The sequence below is a fragment of the Fundulus heteroclitus genome, chromosome 13, assembly GCF_011125445.2.
Source record: "Fundulus heteroclitus isolate FHET01 chromosome 13, MU-UCD_Fhet_4.1, whole genome shotgun sequence".
NCBI classification, from domain to species: Eukaryota; Metazoa; Chordata; class Actinopteri; order Cyprinodontiformes; family Fundulidae; genus Fundulus; species Fundulus heteroclitus.
The window spans coordinates 18220449-18239862 of NC_046373.1; the positions used below are offsets into that span (position 1 = coordinate 18220449).

Sequence of the window (19414 nt, forward strand, 5' to 3'; positions counted from 1 at the left end):
TTTATTTTTATCTGTTTGATGTGTTTTGTCATGTAGGACAGTGTTTTTAAGTTCCAAAAAATGTGAATAAATGTTTTTCAACATTGTACAATCACTGTGATCAGTTCTTATGCATAATGCATAAGTAAATGTTTAACTGAATAAAAGTGTTGCTGAAATTGCACATACTTTTCTTAAAAACGCTGAGGTTATTCATAATATATTGTGTAAAAGTGAAATTAACTTAATATAAAAATCAACAAGTCCACATTTATTAGTTCTATTTAATCTTGCAATGAGTTAACTCGTGTGGCCCTCTTGAGATCAGATTAAGCTGAATGCGGCCCCTCAACCAAAATGAGTTTGACACCCCTGGTCTAAAGCCTCAATAATTCAATACGTTTAAAGAACTACAAGGCATGCAACAGATTTGTTTCCAGCAAATATATGTGACCCTATATTCCTGCAGTATAAACATGGCGAGGGCGGTCTGCAGGTGTCTCTGCTCCCACATCAGGAACATTTCGTATGATTCCCAGTGAACCTGATAAGAGCGTCCCAGACCGCAGGACTTACATAGAAAAGCAAATGTCAGGGTTTCCCCCAATCTGAGCTTAAAAAGATTACCGTACGACTGTCGTTTCAGTGCCAGACCGAGCTTTTGCTTCACTTTGAACTGCTACTAAAATATTGAACTTAAACTTTTTCTTTTAATCAAGTTGATTGCTCAGCTTAGAAAAGTGGCGATGCCAATTTATTTATAAAGCACTTTAAAAACCAGATGAGCTGTACAACAAAGCAGCAAAACCAACAGTAGCAATACTATGGGAAAACAAAATAATAAAGTCATCCCATAAAACAGAAAAAAAAAAGGTTTATATAAATCATTGTCGGCCTATATTTTGAACACTATGGAGTAAAAGTCTTTAAAGGCACCTAGAAGTTCTCCAAACTATGGGCGGGGAGTAGCAACAGCGAAAGCACCATCATCTCTACCTCAAACGTCTGGATCTTGGAACATCTAAAAGCATCTGGTTGTTTGACCTCAGTGCTCTAGATGAAGCTGCAAAAGATCCTGAAGATAAGAAGGAGCCAGAGCGTTATAAACTAATTATAAAATCAGTACGGAAAGAGAGCCAGTATAGTGAAGTCAACAGTATTCTTAGCGTGTTGTAAGAAAAGCCATGACTGTTTTTCTACATCTGAAACAAAAAAAAAAAAAAAAAGGACTATGCCTCAGCTAAGAGACATATTCACTTTAATTCACTCGTCTAATTTTAAAGAACTTTAAAAGACACCAATATTTCCAACTGAAGATCAAATGTATGAAGTTAGGGTCCCAAGAATCGTCCCAGAGTTATGTGGCAAATCCTTTCACCCAAATAAAATGGTTTGTGTTTTATTTACATCCAGATGGAGGAAATTTGATTCCATCCATGCTCTGAATTCATGCGGTCTAATAACTTTATGGTTATTAGTTTTTAATCGTCATACTCGTGTAAATCGGCTGCAAAACAATAGAATATTAAACTCTTTAAACATAGATCCCAGAAGCAGCATGTAGAGCAAAAATAGAACAGGCCCCAAAATACAGCCTTGAGGGACTCCATGTTTGAAGTGCTGCAGCTGAAGAACAATGGTGCAAATGGACAGAAAAACTCATAAAATTTTAATATCAAAGTAAATACATAATGCAATTCTTCAAATTATTATTTTTCATTTATTAGGCTAAAAAAAAAACTGAATTATTTCAATTGAGCCACACTGGAGAATCCTTAATTGTGAGTGAACTGTTTAAGGTCATGACGCAGCAACTCAATCATATTTAAGTCCAGACTTTGACTAGACGGTTTCAAAACTTTTTCCCCCTAAGGGTGGATTTACTCTCAGACTTTAGATCAGATATTCTTCAGGAGTCTCTGGTAGAGACAGAATTCCTGGTTCCACAACATCTCCTCCAGATGCTAAATAAGCCCCAGACCATCACACTACCACCACCGTGTTTGACTGTCAGTATATACGTTTTTTTCCTGAAATGCCACAATACCATTATGCCGGATGTAACTGCAAGCAAAACCTCCAAAAATAAGAACTAATGTTTCATTAAAAGTTAACATCTATTTAAGGGTAATAAAGACCTTTGTGTTCTTCCTGGTCAAGCTGTTCAATTCCCATTGATGCAGTTTTTGTCCACTCCTTCACTGTTAAATACAGATCTCTGACGTTTTCCCACAGCGCAACAATCACAAACCTCAGTGTGCTTTATTTAAGTTTTGTGCGATAGGCCAACATGAAGTTGTATTTATCACTTTTTTTGGATGTATGGTTATACACACACACACATACATATATATATATATATATACATATATATATATATATATATATACACACACATATATATATATACACACACACACATACATACATACATACATACATATATATATATATATATATATATATACACACACATATATATATATATATATATATATATATATACACACACACACACATATATATATACACACACATATATACATACATATATATACACATACATATATACACACACATATATACATATATACACACACACGTATATATATATTGACTTATATATTTATATTACTTGGTGTGGAATGTTGTAAATATATATATATATATATATATATATATATATATATATATATATATATATATATATATATATATATATATAATGTATATCTGGAGCGTGTAACAAAAGTAATATCTCTCTGGGATTATTAAAGTATGTCTGATTCTGATATTTGTGATTCCAAGATATAATTTTAAAGTTTTAGCCCATTTCCTCCAGGCCTCCTTTACACAGATGGCTCCAGATAAAGTTCTGAGACACCTGCAATTCAATTATTTTTGTTACACCTCTTTGAATATTTATCAAACTACCTTTCCTTGGACAAAAAGCAGACATTAGAAAGGAAACTTTGAACAAGCTTTTATTGAACATAAATAAAAAAAAAAAATGTAATGTAAAAAAATATGTAACAGGTTTAGAAATTTTTTATACAACTATTTACAGGGTCCATGGTCTGCCTGTAAAGTATCATGGCTTTGCATGTGAAATTCAATTACGATTTCAAATCAGTAATAATAAGAGATTATACAACCAGTGACTTGATCTGGTTTCCCCAATGAGAGCAGACTCTTGTCTGAGGTGTGCTCCTTTTCATATTAGAAAGCTTTAATGACGAGGACGCCGCGTTCGTTAAACGTTTAATTAAATACAACCTTGCTTTATTAAACCTTAGAAGCAGCACACCTGAGAGAATCGTGACCAGAAGGAGAAACGCCGGCAGCCTCCAGCTGTTCAAAAGCTCAAACGCGCTTCAGGTGGTTGGTTTTAATAGACATTTATTGTTCAAATATACAAAACGTTTTAAGAAAGAACTGCAATGGCAGGATGAGAGAGTCCTGCAACAAGGAAAACGTCTCCCTCATGAGCCTTAAAACACACCAAAAGAAAAGAATATCAGTGGGATAAAAGCATTCAAATCATTTCTTCAAATCACAAAATAAAAAGGAAAACGTTTAATAGACTGCATGAGGGGGGAAGGACTGAGGGAGGACTATCAAAACTAACCTTTTGGGGATAAACATCAAAAAGACCTAAAACATTGAAGTCCCTTGCTCATCAGAGCAGAGTTGAAATGTAGCTGCTCTACAACGTACACAAGGTGCTGAGGGTGTGATGTGTTCACATGAAAGGGGAAACGTGTCCAGTCTGCCGCCAGACGAGCTTGTGTCAAACTAAGGTGCAGAATAAATTCTCCTCATCTCCGTCTTTTTGATCTCGTAGTTGCAGACACGCCGGCACGTCCTTCTTTCCTCGTTAATAACTATGGATGGGGGGGTCGATTTGTAGGTGTTTGGGTAATTATGTGTATAGACTGAATTTCAGCCTGGAAAGTGTGCGGAGTGAAAAGACAAGACTGCTTCAAGTCCAAAAGGAACGCCAGAACTGTCCGGAAATCCTCCGAGGATTTGAGGAGAGCTACGAGAAAACGCGCCGCCCATGATTTGTCTATAAGTTAAACTCCTTCTTATTCGTCGGGACAAAAAAAAAAAAAAAGAAAAAAAAAAAAAGATGGCTTCTTGCTACAGAGAGCGCGCGTGAATAGAGCTACTAGTTAAGGTAGCGGCGGCACCGTCTGGCCCCACAGTTGCAGTGCAGCTTGTTGTCGTCGCCCTCGATGGGGAACTTGTAGTCGTAGGTGAGCTCCTCGCCCCGGTAGATCTTCCTCAGCGCGAAGATGACGATGTGCTTGCGGCCGTCCACGTTGATGACGCGGGAGTAGCAGTTGGGCTCGCACGAGTGGTTGATGAAGCGGGCCGCGTTGCCCTTCATCGTCGCGTCCACCACGTCGAAGTCGTCGATGCGGAACATGTAGCAGCCGATGCCCTGAAGCGAAGCGACACATGATGAAAACAGTCATAAAAAAATAATAAAATAAAATAAATTAGGATTATTGTACACGTTTAAACAGGTGCACCTCAATACATTTGAATATTAGCAAAAATTTATTTCAGTAATTCAATTTAAAAAGTGCGACTGGTATTGGTTGATTACACAAAGGGATGTTTCAAGTGTTTACTTGCCAACAAAATGTCTGAGAACATAACAGATAAATTATTATACAGAAATATAAGTTGCTGCAGGTGAGATAGCCACAAAATGTCATTGCTAAAGGTCTTCGCTGTTCAACCCGTTTAGAGAAAGTTTGGTGGAAGGAAAAACTGTGGTAGAAAAATTTCAAAAAAAGTAAAAAAAAACAAAAGAACTGGACTTGTTTTTCGTAGTTGAAGACGTTTTGCTTCCTCTCCAGGAAGCTTTCTCAATTCAAAAAGTCTGGATTATGATGAGTAACAAGCTTTATACTACTGCCCAAACAAAGGCCTTTAGGCAGTAGTATAAAGTTTGTTACTCCACATTACTCCAGACTTTTTGAAAATTCACATTTTCAGTCAGTCGATATTTCTGTAATAATAATCCTTGTATCTTATTTTATATCCAATTATCTGAGAGCTGGGTTCCATCAGATGTTGGCCATGAATATCAAGACAGTTTATCCTGCTGTTTCTAATAGGTCTACTTGATTTTCACTTTCAGAAATTAACAAACAAACATTCCCCCGATTTTTAACTAAATCAGTAGCCGCAGCTCAGCTACAAAGGAGTTACGCCACATTTTCATGTTTTATCCCCAGACTTGTAGAAGCTAAGCCATTAAAACCCATTAAAATAAGAAGGTCAAGCAAAAGTTAGACTTTAACAGAAATCCTTGCACTCAGCCTGCGAAAACAGCATGAGAGACAATAGGAAATTGATTACCTCAACGTATCTGAGTGACATAAAACTGAGAATGAACATGGTGCCTCTTCAGTGTAACGCAGCATCAGGATTGCTTCTGCTCGGTTATTTTTACTGACGGCTGAAGAAGCCGCCGGTCGCTCTGTAGAGCGTAAGAAGAGTCTGCCGCCTCCGACCGGCAGCATCCCTCTCTGGGCTGCTTTCTATTTGCATCACAGCGTGCGGCGAGACCAATTTAACATGCAGCTCAGTTAATGATGCCGTCGTTCCTGCATGAATATCAGACTGCAAACTGCAATAAATCAACAAACAAAACTGCTATTCCCTCTTGGTATGGAGGTTTTGAGCTGATAATGTAATTTCTGCTCTGTGCAGCAACAGTGTTTCCCCTGTCGTTACACTGGAGGGCAACACTGAAGTAAATTATATAAATGTTAAATTATAAATCACAACAGAAGTTAGGGTAAACTTTCTTCAATGAAAACGGGTTGAAACACAGTTCCTTTTATAGCATTCACGTTATTTTCACAACACTTTGTCATTTCTGCCTCTGTATGGACATGCCTCTATAATTATGCACGTGATGGAGAGAGCACACAATCCTGCCAACCTCCAACTCTAGAATAGATTCAAAGATAAATTATTAGTTTAATGCATAAATTGCTCACCAAGTAAAGAGGTTAAATGAATAAGTGGGAAATTAAAAAGAAAAAAAGATGAGATTTATTCAATAAATGATTGACAAATCAATGTCAATTTCCATTTATGGCGTATAATTTAGTCGTTATAATTTCTCTCTGCATTATTATTATCTTTTTTTCCTTAAATCTTTGGCAGCTGTAAATTCATTATTATATTATTTTCCCTACCTCTGTCTCTGCATCTGGAAATACAACAACAGTTAGCTCTTGCTAGCAGCTCCTCTTCAAAAAAATGGTATAATGAGGCATCCAACTTCCTGGAGGGTGACCCTCAGCCAATAGGCAACAAGCTGAGGCTGTGACACTGCTCCAAAGACCGACCCCTCTGTTTCTGCCCCACCCCCTTTGTATATGCCCCGCCCACTTTACATTTCAAGAGAATAGAGCAACCAACGCATTTAAAAACAGAAATGTGTAAATTATCAGGCGCAGGGAAAGCTGTTGTACATCTGTTTAATAATTAAAAAGAAAATATAATCTAAAAGTTTTTTTGTATTTGTGAGTAACTATGACAAAATAAAAGGGCTTAGGGAAAATACAATTAATGAATTCATGTCAAAAATGTAAGAAGAAAAAAAGAGCAAGAATACGACTGAAATTAACATTTTGTGATATTTTGATCAGTTATTGAATAGTCCCACAACCACCTGCAAAAAAAAGCTAAATTATTTGTGTTTAACTGCTCTGTCAAAAGTATTTTTGAAATAACCGTTAAATTATGCTGCGATTATGTTGATTGGTATGCTAAACTGATCATTGTCTTTTTTTAATATTGCTGTTATTAAAATAAACATTAAAATAATGTCTTCTTTAATTGATATAGTAGAATTGATTACTGCAATGTTGTTTTCACAGGTCTGCCTAAAAAGTGGATCAGACAGCTGCAGCTGATCCAGAACGCTGCTGCCCGCGTCCTCACTAAGACTAAGAAAGTAGAGCACATCACCCCAGTTCTAAAGTCCTTCCACTGTCTCCCTGCATCTCAGAGAATAGACTTTAAAATACTTCTGTTAGTCTATAAATCCCTGAATGGCTTAGCACCTAAATACATCACAGACTTGTTATCAGTGTATCAACCCTCCAGACCACTAAGGTCATCTGGCTCCAGCCTTCTCTGTATACCTAGAACCAGAACCAAACAAGGAGAAGCAGCATTTAGTTCCTATGCTCCGCTTATCTTGAACAAACTTCCAGAAAATTGTAAAGGTGCGGAAAGCCTGAGTTCTTTAAATCAAGATTAAAAACACATTTGTTTAAGATTGCCTTTGACTGTTCTAGTTAAACTGTTCTACTGAAACAGCATTAGTTCAACTTTTTTGGTCCATCTGTTTATTGATATTCTTTTTTGTTTCTACATTTTATTCCTACTTGATTATATTTTGTTTTATTTTCCTGTATTTTAATCATGTAAAGCACTTTGCATTTTCTCTGTACTGAATAGACCCCTTGCATCTGACGTCACAGTCACGTGATCGGGGGTGCGCGCCTCCATCTTGGTGGGCAGGCTAGCCTGACAGCTCGTCTACTACATGACAAAACGGGTGATTTAGAGCGTACTTTTAGTTAGTTTATTTTTGGAATCTAAACAATGCCTACGACTTGTAAGGAACCCGCTTGTAGGCACCCGCTTCCTGCTGCTCCAGACAGCGGCGGCTCTCCGGCCAGTGTAACGATCGCCACCTCCCCTCCGCCCGTTCACAGGCGCTAGTACTTCTATGTTTACGCTGCAATGTCGCCGACACCCCCACCCATTTTAACAAGACAAAAACACCTAAATAATCCGTAGTGAGTGATGTTTTTTTAACCTACCGGGCGGGTCTTCCTCTCTGCTTTGTGCTGTTACACAAACATGTCTGAACATCCATCCATCCATTTTCTGACCCTCTTAATCCCTCATGGCGTCGCGGGCGTTGCTGGAGCCTTTTTCCTGATATAAAATAATTGTAGCCGTCCAGTGGTTTCATGGCTTTCGTGCTCTCTTGTCCGTACTGGCCTGCGTGTTTATAAAGCAGCTGTATGTCGCGGTACGAAACCCTTGGCCAGCATTTCACAGACTCGCTCCGTCCCTTCAGGCTTTTGCTGTGTGGATCTGGCAATCTGATACCATCAACCATCAACCTACTCTTAAAACCATCTTGTGATGCGTTATCTAAAGAAGAAAAATACCTGGAGAACTCGTCATTTCGTCAAATGGCGTGCCAACCAATATGGCCGCCACGCAAGGGGTTCTGGGTAACGGAGTCATGTGGTTGCAAGGGGTCTATTGTGCTATATAAATAAATTTGCCTTGCCTTCTTTAAGTGTTGGTGTAGGGAAGCACAGGTGCTGGCCGATGTTGTTGCTTTTATTTTACACGTCTGCGTCCAAACATGATCCTTTTAGTCTCTGGAAACTCTCACTAACCTTGCTGTCGTAGTATTGCTCCCGTTTATCCGTCAGGACAGCTCGAATGACCGTGCCGGCGTACTCGATCACCATCTCCCCAGCGTCGATGTTCCTCTTGCAGAAAAGGCCGCGGCCGTGGATCGGAGATCTACGTGGCGACGGTCGAGAAAGTTGCTTTGGTTACTCTGAACGTGCGACAAATCTTCAATTTGTTCACATGTATTTCACCCCCACAAGTTACCTGTAAACGCCAACTGCTTCTTTGGAGATTTTTTCCAGGTGTCTGAACCTCATCGCCATGGGAAGCTCGCTGCTGGTGGCTCGTCTAGAGGAGTCGGAACAAAGAAGAGTCGGACCTGCTGCTTTCTTTTAGCCAAGGTCAACAAACGGCAGAGATTTAAAAATCAGCTCACCTGGAGGATTTAAGTGGGAACTCATCATCGTCTTCATCAAAGGGGCCGACCAACTCAGGGAGCGGTCTGTGCTGTGACGCCAGGAAGTTGAACATATCAAACGTTGCTTTCCTGGTTAGAGAAAAAAAAAAGACGTAAAGAGAAAAAACAAGTTAACCGTCTGTTTTTTAAATGACAAATTAAAGCCTCAGTGGTTTTTTTCCCCCCTCACAAACTGTCCTGTGATTGTTGAAACCATACAAAGTGTATTATTTTTCAGCTGTTATGAGAAATCCCTGTCAATATATGTCAAATAAATCAATATTTAGGATCTTGAACGTTGCGTCTAAAACCTAGTCCTTTAATGGCTATTTTTGGGGTTGATGCAGGGATTTCTAGCAAGGCAAATGTTTTCACAACTCTGATCGCTCGAAGGAGAATACTTTTAGAATGGAAATCCCAATTTCCACCTAAGGCATCAATGTGGCTTTCTGATATGATGATGTTCCTAAAAATAGAAAAAGTTAAATACTTTCTGAAAGGATCGACCAAACATTTTTATAAAGTATGGGGCCTCTATTGGGTTATTTTGATAAACTTGTAACTCTCCCTTCTCACTAGTAAACAAGTCCCAATGTAGAGTGTTTCCATTTTGGGATAGTAACCCCCCCCCCCCCAACTTTTTTTTTTATTCCTCCCAATATATACATTTTTTTTTCTTTGCCGGCACAGGGATAGTTGGGGTTGGATGGGGTTTATAAAAATATAAAAATGTTGAATTGCTGTGTGGTTCTTATTATATTGTATACGGTCAAAGGAATTGTAACAACTGCTTGAACACTACAATCTGAATGCCATTGTACATCTGTTTTAACAATAATAAAAATGTTTTAAAAAAATATATGTCAAATAATGCTCTTTAAACTATTGTTTTCTGCTAGTTTAGACATCATTAAGCTTTTAAAATGTATGCTTTTTATTCATTTATTGAAAAAGCAGCTTGTATGTGCTGGAAAACGACTTAACACAGCACCGGAACCAAGAGGAGAAACCCAATATGGATTATGGAAAGAGACGCTGAACAACAAATTGTTTTTATTTCGGTGCTTTTGAAAATATTCTTTAATCTTCTCTCAGCATTACTTTAAATTACTTTAAACGTTTTCTTTCCTTCGTATATAGATCGACTTTGGAGACACCTGGAGTCGGATAGGAGCTGGACTCCTGCATGTTTCAGATGCCTCCTTCCAGCACACCAGAACCACATACCACTTATTTTCCTCATGTTATTAATTCTCCTGCAGCCTGCTAATACCTGCTACATGTGTTGGAGGAGGAAAACTATCTAAAACATGGAGGACACCTGCTCTTCAGGAACAGGACCAAGTCTCTGCCAAAGAACCTTCAGGTTGGTTTATTAGCAGAGGTCGCCTCACCAGCAGAGCTGGGATAGAAGGAGGTCCGGTTCCCTAAGACAGGGTTCCTACAGCATTAGGCAAGTTAAATTCAAGACTTTTTAAGACTTTTTAATGCCACTTGAAATAAAAAGTTAAGACCAGCTTCACGATAAACAAGATAAACCTGGTTGCGACAACTTCACCCAAATGTTTATTTTAACATAAACCATTACTTTCTGGCCCAGTAGACATGTTTAAAATTTTGAAAAACTTTCCATATAGGAAGAAAGCTAAAAACACACCAACTACAGATATATTTTTAACAACTACTGAACTGAATTCACAAACTTTGTTTTGTTCCCTACTAAAATAAACTATAAATCAGTTTTAAAAACCACAACATAACCAGTGCCAACTCTTTTTCGCAGCTATGGTCCGGCTGCAACAGTTTTTATTGGTTCCGCTATCGGGACGGAACCAATAATGGTTACATTGAGCCGTTTGGTAAATTAAAAAATGTATAATTGTGTCAATTATTTTACTGTTTGGTAAGGATTACAAAAATAAAATCCTATTTATGACCTGGTAACAATTTTAAGACCTAAGAAAGACTGATTTAAGACATTTTAATGCCAATTAAGGCCTTAGTTTTATATTACAGAATTCAATGCCTTTTAAGACTTTTTAAGGATCCGCGGGAACCCTGCTAGGAGGTGACACCTGGACCAGAGTAGAGAGATAACCATCTACACATGCAAAAGGAGAAGGGTCCGCACCGCGTGTAAACTTCGGAGCGCGCGCAGCCGCTCGGGTTGAGGGGCAGCTCCTCCTCGGCTTGGTCGCAGCGGTGGAAGCGGAAGCGGTGCCGCTTGCAGCTGGCCGCGCCCTCCAGCTGCTCCAGCAGGAAGATGACGGCGTCGTGGATCACGCCGAGCACCCGCTGGCCGCTCATCACGCCCAACGGAAGCTGCTTCAGGTGGAAATCCGCTCGGGAGTCGAGGACGCGGTCGACCACAGCGCGCCACGCCACTGAGGGGAGAAGAAACAATACAATTTGAGTTTAAGAATGTAGGTGATTTATTTATTTTTTTTCCACCCCTGGCGTTACACTGCAAAAATAGACCTAAAAATACGATTTTTTTTTCTTGAAATTAAAGTATTTTTCCTTGATTTGAGCAGATAAATCGGACTATTTGCCAATGGAATAAGATTTTTGCACCTAAAATAGGAACAATTCATCTCCATCACCTTATTTCAAGTGCAGGATTTCTAATCATCTTATTTTAGGGGTAAAAAAAATACTCATTCCATTGGCAAATAATCTTATTTACCTGTTCAAATCAAGGGCAAATACATTAATTTCAAGAAAATTGTACTTATTTTTAGTTCTCTTTTTGCAGTGTACAATCGAAGTGGATGAACCACTCCTACCCTCTATGCTGTTAGCCTTAACGCTGAAGCCGTCCTCGCTGGTGATTTCAAACCGCAGGTGAGGCTGGTTCATGCAGATCTTCTTCCTGTATTTCAGTGCAGGGGCGTCGTCTTCTGAGCTTAAACCTGCAGGATCAGGAGCAACGACTTGATTCAATTTCTCTCTCGCGCACACACACACGAAAACCAACGATAAAGCGGCGCCTCAGACCTGCGTACGGAGCCCAATCAGAAAGCTCGCCGTGTCGAGAGCTGACCCACGTGTGGGTTTTACTCTGTGAGGAAAGGGTGGACGGAGCTGGAGTCTTAGCCTGAGGACGCCTGAAGAAACCCGGTGGAATAAAAAAGGAAAAAAGGAAATTAAAACACATTTAAAGAAAGACGCTTGTTTAGACAACAGGCATTTACAGTAACATCATTAGATATTCTACTGTTCTCCAGTTTGCATTGCTTGTCATCATTTCAGCTTTTAACTTTCTTTTCTTCATAGTAGGTACACCTGGTCTGGCGTTCTGTTAACTGTGACATCATCCAGAGAAGACGGCTCACCCGCTATTATCATCTAATGTAGAACAGATTACTAGATCAATGTGTGCTTCTGTGCTTTTTTGTTTCTCTTGTTGTGTCTCTGCTCTGTCTTCTGTAACCCCCAGTCGGTAGAGGCAGATGACCGTTCATACTGAGCCCAGTTCTGCCGGAGGTTTTTCCTTCCCGTTAAAGGGGAGTTTTTCTTTCCACTGTCGCTTCATGCTTGCTCAGTATGAGGGATTGCTGCAAAGCCATGGACAATGCAGACGACTCTCCCTGTGGCTCTACGCTTCTCCAGGAGTGAATGCTGCTTGTCGGGACTTTGAAGCAATCAACTGGGTTCCCTTATAAAGGGTTCCCACACCTTGGTGAACATCAAATAAATTCAAGGACCTTTCAAGGACTTTCCAGGACCAATTTCCTCAAATTCAAGGACCACACGTGGCGGCATTTACCTACTGTGACCGCTGAATAGGTTATCATATTTTAATACAATGCAAATTCAATAAAAGACTAAACGGCATAGAAGTTGTTGGGTCAGAAGCAATGCAAGAAAGTGGACTTAATTTATAGCCTACATTGATATTGATCATATTTATAGCCTACATTTATATCCACAGTACATGGCTATGCCATACTACATTACATATAAGATGTACATTAGCCTACCGTTTCATGAAATTTTATGGAAAAAAGTGCAGCATTGAGATGTTCAGAATTATTTAAATTTGTTTCACTTACTTTCATCTTTGATTAAGCTGGTTTTTGACTTTGACTCTGTCGCTGAGTTGGCAACACTGCGTGAATGTAACCTATTGGACGCACGTAGGCCTAAACCGTAGCCTACCAACTAATGAAGAAGAGCTAACGTACTTTTGCAAATTAAAAGTCTGCGGAATCAACATAATTTTAAAAGATAGTGTGGTAGTAAAATAATGACACACGAGTCGTCATCTGTGTGAACTTTCAACCACACAAAAAAATTCAAGGACAAGGTGTTTTTTTGGCTGTTCTCAAGAACTTTCAAGGGCCTTGAATTTATTTTTTCAGATTCACAAACTTTCAAGGATTTCAAGGACCCGTGGGAACCCTGCTTATATAGGAAATTTTTGACCAATCTGTATAATATGATTGAATTTGACTTTGTAAAGTGCCTTGAGATGACATGTTTCATGAATTGGCGCTATAGAAATAAAATTGAATTGAATTATTGTTTAAAAATATACCTCTGTGGCTGAAAGAATACCTAGCTTGTACCTGACGTACCTGAAAGAAGATGCCAGAGGAGGAGGAGGAGCAGTGATCCTCTTCGGCTCAAACACGTTCACCCGGTCCAAATCTAGAACCTCGTCTGTTGTTGGCGCTTTGACTCTGACGCCACTTGGCCTGCTAAAAAGAATGAAAAAGAAGCGACTTATTTTAGATTTCCACCAAAAAATAGACATTACCAAAACAGTTTTGACAAAATAATTATTCATTAATTGATGAATAATTAGTTGTTTTTTTTAAGATGGTAAGAGAGTCCCACTGAACATCTGTGAGCGGTGCTAACAAGATGCATTAAAGAAAGAGGGACCACAAACGGGCTCAATTCTTCTGTGATTTAAGTCATTATCTAAATAATAAAAGAGCAGAGCGTTTTAGGCAACATCTATTTAGAACATCTGCGCCATTGTAGCCAAGCTAACCCGCATCGGAGTGGCATAATAAAGATATCTATTATAGATATCAAGAAGACGTCCCGGGATATTTGGGACGTTGCTCCTCACCACTCCTAGAGACAGAATCTGTTTTACAAACCAAATCCAGCTGAGAAGGTGTTTAAAAAAAGAAGAAGTTTAATGTCGACACGTCGAGATTAAAGTCACCACGATATATCAACTTTATTCTCGAAATGTTGAGTTTAATGTCGTCATGGCAAAAATATTTTTTCTCTTCATGTGTGGCCCTAATACTCCGTCGTAGGTTTAAATGTCTCATAAAACATCTGCTGAGATTTTTTTTTTTGTTTTTTTGCTTTTCAGGATCTTCAAAAAAAAAAAAAAACGTCTTACCTTGACGGCTTAATTTCCTCCGTTTCACTAGACGGATCCTTTAAGAAGTCCAACTTTGATTTCTTCCTGGACGGTCTCTCTGAGAGCGGAGACACCAGCTTCACGCGGACCTGGTGGCGTCCCGGTTCGCTCTGGACGCCGCCGGGCGACTCTGAACGCCCCACCGAGGCCTGATCCGAGTCCTCGGTGTCCGGCAGCGGCGACGCCGGTCGCTGCCTCGCCTTTCGTCTGCGAGTGTTGAGAATGATCGGCGTCGGCGCCGACCTTTGCGTCTCCGTTTCGGCGACCGGCGCCCTGACGACGGCGGCCTGGGCGGCGCACGCTTCCATCCTGGAGACGACCGCCGGAGCAAAGCTCTGCACCGTGACGGGCACTAAAGGAGCCGGCGCTACGGCGGGTTTCACCGGCACCAGTTTGATGATGACCTTCCTGTCCGGACTCGCGTGGTTGGCGGGAGAAGCGTTCAGAGCTGACGAGCCGGCGCGAGGCTTTATTATCACACGCGGCACGGACTGATTTAAACTCTTCCCGCCGTGGAGCATCTTGGCGATTTGGCTTATTTTGCTGTAAGTAGGCGAGTTTCCAGGATGCGTCAGAAAAGTGTTGGTTTTGGGGTCTTTGACCAGAATCTGCCCCTGCCGGTTGACGAGTAAGACCTGCCGGACGGGAGCGGGTGGGGCGGGCGGGTTCACGGCCTCGGCCTGGTTCTGATGGTTCTGATGGCCCTGCGCCTGCTGGGATCCCTCCGGCTTGGCGCCGTCCAGGCGGATGGCGATGGCTCGGCCCCGGGTGGCGCCGGGCTGGACGGGTAAAGCGTTTAAGCCGTTGATCACGATGGGGGAGGACACGGGACACTGGAACGCGCAGAAAGGGGCGGACGGGGACGAAACGGGGCCGACGTGGTGCCTGACCTGAGGCGCTATGAGGGTCACATTCGGGTTCAACTGGAGGCAGTTTTTGGGCAGCAGAGGCTTGGCTGCTGCTGCTGCTGCGGACATTTTTCTGTGTATGACGACGGTTCTCTTCTGCGCCACGGGGGATCGTTTGGATTCAGAGTCCGGGGAAAAGTCCGGATCGTTTAGGTCGTCCTTGAACACCTCGGCCGAGTCGGTGGAGGAGCTTTCGTCCCGGTCGGCGGCGGCGGCGGCGTACTGGTTCGAGTTCACCGCCTCCGCATCCAAAGGCGTCTCGTCCTGAGACGTGGGACCGTCTGAGGCCAACGCCACCTCCTCCTCCTGCAGGGACAGCTCGTTGCTCATGGAGCTGGGTTCCAGGAAAACCGGCGAGGGGCAACTTTCCAGAGACTCCGCTTTGGACGCTTGATTCTCGGTGTTCGACTTTGGCAGAGAAAAGATGGACTCCAGCCTCTGCAGAGCAACGGTCAGGTGCTTTGTGGGCGTCCCCTGAACGACGCGACATTTAGCTCTGTCCTCTCTTTCCTCCGTCTCTGACCCGCTGTCCGCCCCGTCTAACTGGGAGATGGACTGCGCCGGAGCAGGCTGGCTCAAGGCGTCGGGGCTCCTCGCTGCGTTACACACCACAGTTCGCGTGTAATCTTGGAGTAACGGCTGGAGTCTTCATCCCCGGAGCCGTTCTCTTGATCGTCTCCTCCCGTCTCCGCGTCTGTCGCGGCGCTTTCCTCTTGACCGGCGGCCCAGATCCACGTCGTCCGCGAGAAGAGCCTCGTCGAAGTCCAGCTTGGTGCTCAGCATCGACTCGACCGCCACGTCGGCGTCGAACACGGTGTACGGCAGCTCCTGAGACATGAGCTGAGCCACCTCCTCCTCCTCCTCCAGGCTGTCGGGAGCGAGCGAGATGCCGTTCGTCGTGGCAACGGCCGCCTCTTCTGCCTCCGACAGCGCCAGGAAGTCCTGCGGGACCTCAGCGGTCACGGGAGTCGTGATTTTGAAGTTCTGCGTCCCTCTGGGGGAGTGGGTGACGCAGCCTCGTCGAGGGGAGAAACCCCCGGATGTGCTGGAGCTCGACCCGGGGGGAGAGTTCCAGACGGGAGACGTGGAGTTTTGACGGGAAAGAGGCGGAGAGGCGGACCCTAGGGTCGCCGATCGAGGAGGGGAGCTGAACAGAGCGCATCGGGAGCCGACGGAGCCCCCGGGGCGGAGGCTCGTCGTCACAGACGGGCCGGTTTCTGGTGGCGAGGAGCTGCGGCGGCTCCTTGAGATCCTGCGAGGCCGCCTGGTGTCGTCAAGATCCCTCAGAGTAAGGATGTGATGAGACTTGTGAGAGGCGCATCCTGAAATTATAAAACAATGAAAACTAAAACAGAGTGTCAAGAGTTCCTACAAGCGACAGAATTTAGGATGACACCAACGTAGCTATGCCCATATTTGGTGCCATAGATAGAAGAGATATAACACTACACTGCAAAAACAGACCTAAAATTAGTAAAATGTTCTTAAAATGATTGTATTTGTCCTTGATTTGAGCAGGTAAATAAGATGATTTGCCAATGGAATAAGATTTGTGCACTTAAAATAGGAGCAACTCATCTCCATCATCTTATTTCAAGTGCAGGATGTCTAATTATCTTATTTTAGGGGTCAAAATACTCAGTCCATTGGCAGATAATCTTATTTACCTGCTCAAATCAAGGACAAATACACTAACTTTAAGAACATTTTACTTATTTTTAGATCCGTTTTTGCAGTGTAAGGGAAGGCCATAGAGACATAATTGCTTTTACAACGCTGCTTGCACGTAGAAGAATTTTATTGCATTGGAAATCCAAAAAAATCCACCCAAGGTGTCTTTGTGGTTTAGTGACCTGACACATTTCATACAATTAGAGAAAATAAAATATACTCTAAGGCAGGGGTGTCAAAAATACGGCCCGCGGGCCGGATCCGGCCCGCCGAACAATTTAGTCCGGCCCTGTGGCTAAATGCATTATCATTATTTTTTTTTTTCTCCAGTGTCCTGTCTGGCAATGTGGCAATAAGATGCCACAAAGAGCTCATCAGATTTGACTTTCACAAGTGGACAAGATAAAAGGAAGAGAATGATAAAACAATTATTGAAAAAAACATGTACTTTGTTTAATTGAAAATATGCAGTTCCTATATTGTCCATGAGGGGCGCTGTGTTTTAATTAACAGATTAAGCTTCAGGTGTGGAAAAATTCAAATCATTTCTTAATTTTTATCTGTTTGATGTATTTTGTCATGCAGGACAGTGTTTTTAAGTTCCAAAAAATGTGAATAAATGTTTTTCAACATTGTATAATCACTGTGATCCGTTCTTATGCATAATGCACAAGTAAATGTTTAACTGAGTAAAAGTATTGTTGAAATTGCTCATACTTTTCTTAAAAACGCTGAGATTATTCATAATATATTGTGTAAAAGTGAAATTAACTTAATATAAAAATCAACAACAAGTCCACATTTATTAGTTCTATTTAATCTTGCAATGAGTTTACTCGTGTGGCCCTCTTGAGATCAGATTAAGCTGTATGCGGCCCCTCAACCAAAATGAGTTTGACACCCCTGGTCTAAGGGGATCCAAGGACACATTTTTCTCTGTCTGGGGGTCCGATACTGACGCATTTAGGTAAACTTAAAACTGTGGCCACTTTATTTATTTATTTATTTAATCAGGACAGTGCACATTAATGAACAATCATATACTCTTGTTCAGATTGTAAATGAGCCAGATTATAGCATAGATGCTAATTTACATCTGTCGTCCTGAGGCAGGAACAATAAAAAAAACAACAACAACACAAGATAACAAAATACAATATCAGTCAAAATACATAAACACACGTTCAAACAATGACATTACAAAAAAAATAAAATTAGTGAGTGCATGACTGAGAACTTTTAAGAAACTGTTTAAGGTGCTTTTTAAATGTGCAGTAAGTGGGACATCTTAATGATCCTCTGGCAGTCATCTGTGATTATGATTAAGCCCATGTGTACCATGTTTTGTGAGGTGCACAGCCTTTTTAAAAAAGATTTTATTATTTATCTTCAATTTACTTTATTTTTTTAATATATATATTTTTTATTTTATATAATATACTTATAATATACTTGTATTACCCTCAATTATCTACTCTTGCTGGATTGGTGTCAAATGTTCTTGGGATGGGGGGTTAAAATATAAATATGAGCATCATGTCTCTTGTAATTTAAATTATATAATGTATCACTGATGCTCAATAAAAAAAAAAAGTATAAAAAAAAAAAAAAAAAAAAAAAGAATTCAGGATGAAACCAAATGCATTAGAGGCATTTAAAGACTCCACAGGAGCCGTGCGTACGTAAAACAAACCATCCTACGCACCGGGAGACGGGAGTGGACGTGATGATCCTCCGGCTGGTCTCCTGGCCTGTGGGAAACCAGGACTCTTTGGTCCCGAGGTGTTGTGTGTTTTAGAGTTCGGAGATGGGGTTGTGGATTTTATTGGGCTGGAAGACGAGCTGAAGCGATCCGGGGACTCCATTTCTGCTCATAAATACAAGTTCATGTATATTATTCTACACGACCACGATAACTAAGATGAGATGTAAAGAAACAGGCCAGATGACATGGAAAAAAACACTAACTTAGCTCTGAAGTAGGGCTGAACAATTAATCGCATTTTCAATATAATCGTGATTTAAAAAAACGCAATTTCCAAATCGCAGAGAGCTGCAATTTTTGGCTATGTAACAATTAGCGTTCATTAGGTGTCAGTAATATGTTTAAAGTGGGTTTGCCTCCACATGGAAGGGAAGACAGTTGCAGCAGTGAGATAATCTAAGCTTATTACTTGTTTTAGAGTTTTTATAATCATACATAGCATTAAGTACTGGTCAATCAGTTTAATACATAGACTTGCTTGTTGGTCGGACTTTGCACTTTATGTTCAACAAGGATTGATGTCCAATTAAATTAAAAGCTGTTCTCTTGAATAATATTCTGATCAATAGAAACATTAAAAGTTCATATTTAAAATAGTTCTTGTTTACAAACATCTTTATTTAGAGGCCATTTTTGTTGCTTGTGGTTAATGCGGATAAAAGTCAAAATTGCAATTTTGGTTGAAATATTTCGTAGGCAGAACGCGATCATTTCTGCTCTGAGTTTAGATGCTGTGGGTCTTTTAGCAACTAATCCACATGGTGAGGAAACAAATTGATTTGTTGTTTGTATATATTTTAAAAACACATGATAAACTAAACTGGGGG

At 41.0% G+C, this 19414-nt stretch overlaps 1 protein-coding gene across 1 annotated transcript in view; it reads right to left on the reverse strand.

Annotated features, from left to right (window-relative positions):
• Positions 1 to 2947: 2947 nt before the first annotated feature.
• Positions 2948 to 19414, reverse strand: part of LOC105935058 (histone-lysine N-methyltransferase 2B) — a 53133-nt gene continuing 36666 nt past the window's right edge. The window contains 13 exon segments of the mRNA XM_036145268.1: positions 2948 to 4426; positions 8439 to 8568; positions 8662 to 8745; positions 8834 to 8944; positions 10986 to 11238; positions 11641 to 11766; positions 11852 to 11951; positions 13431 to 13554; positions 14223 to 14353; positions 14387 to 15775; positions 15778 to 15847; positions 15849 to 16473; positions 18528 to 18689. Of these exon segments, the coding sequence (XP_036001161.1) occupies positions 4151 to 4426; positions 8439 to 8568; positions 8662 to 8745; positions 8834 to 8944; positions 10986 to 11238; positions 11641 to 11766; positions 11852 to 11951; positions 13431 to 13554; positions 14223 to 14353; positions 14387 to 15775; positions 15778 to 15847; positions 15849 to 16473; positions 18528 to 18689 (3581 nt within the window). The 3' untranslated portion in view covers positions 2948 to 4150.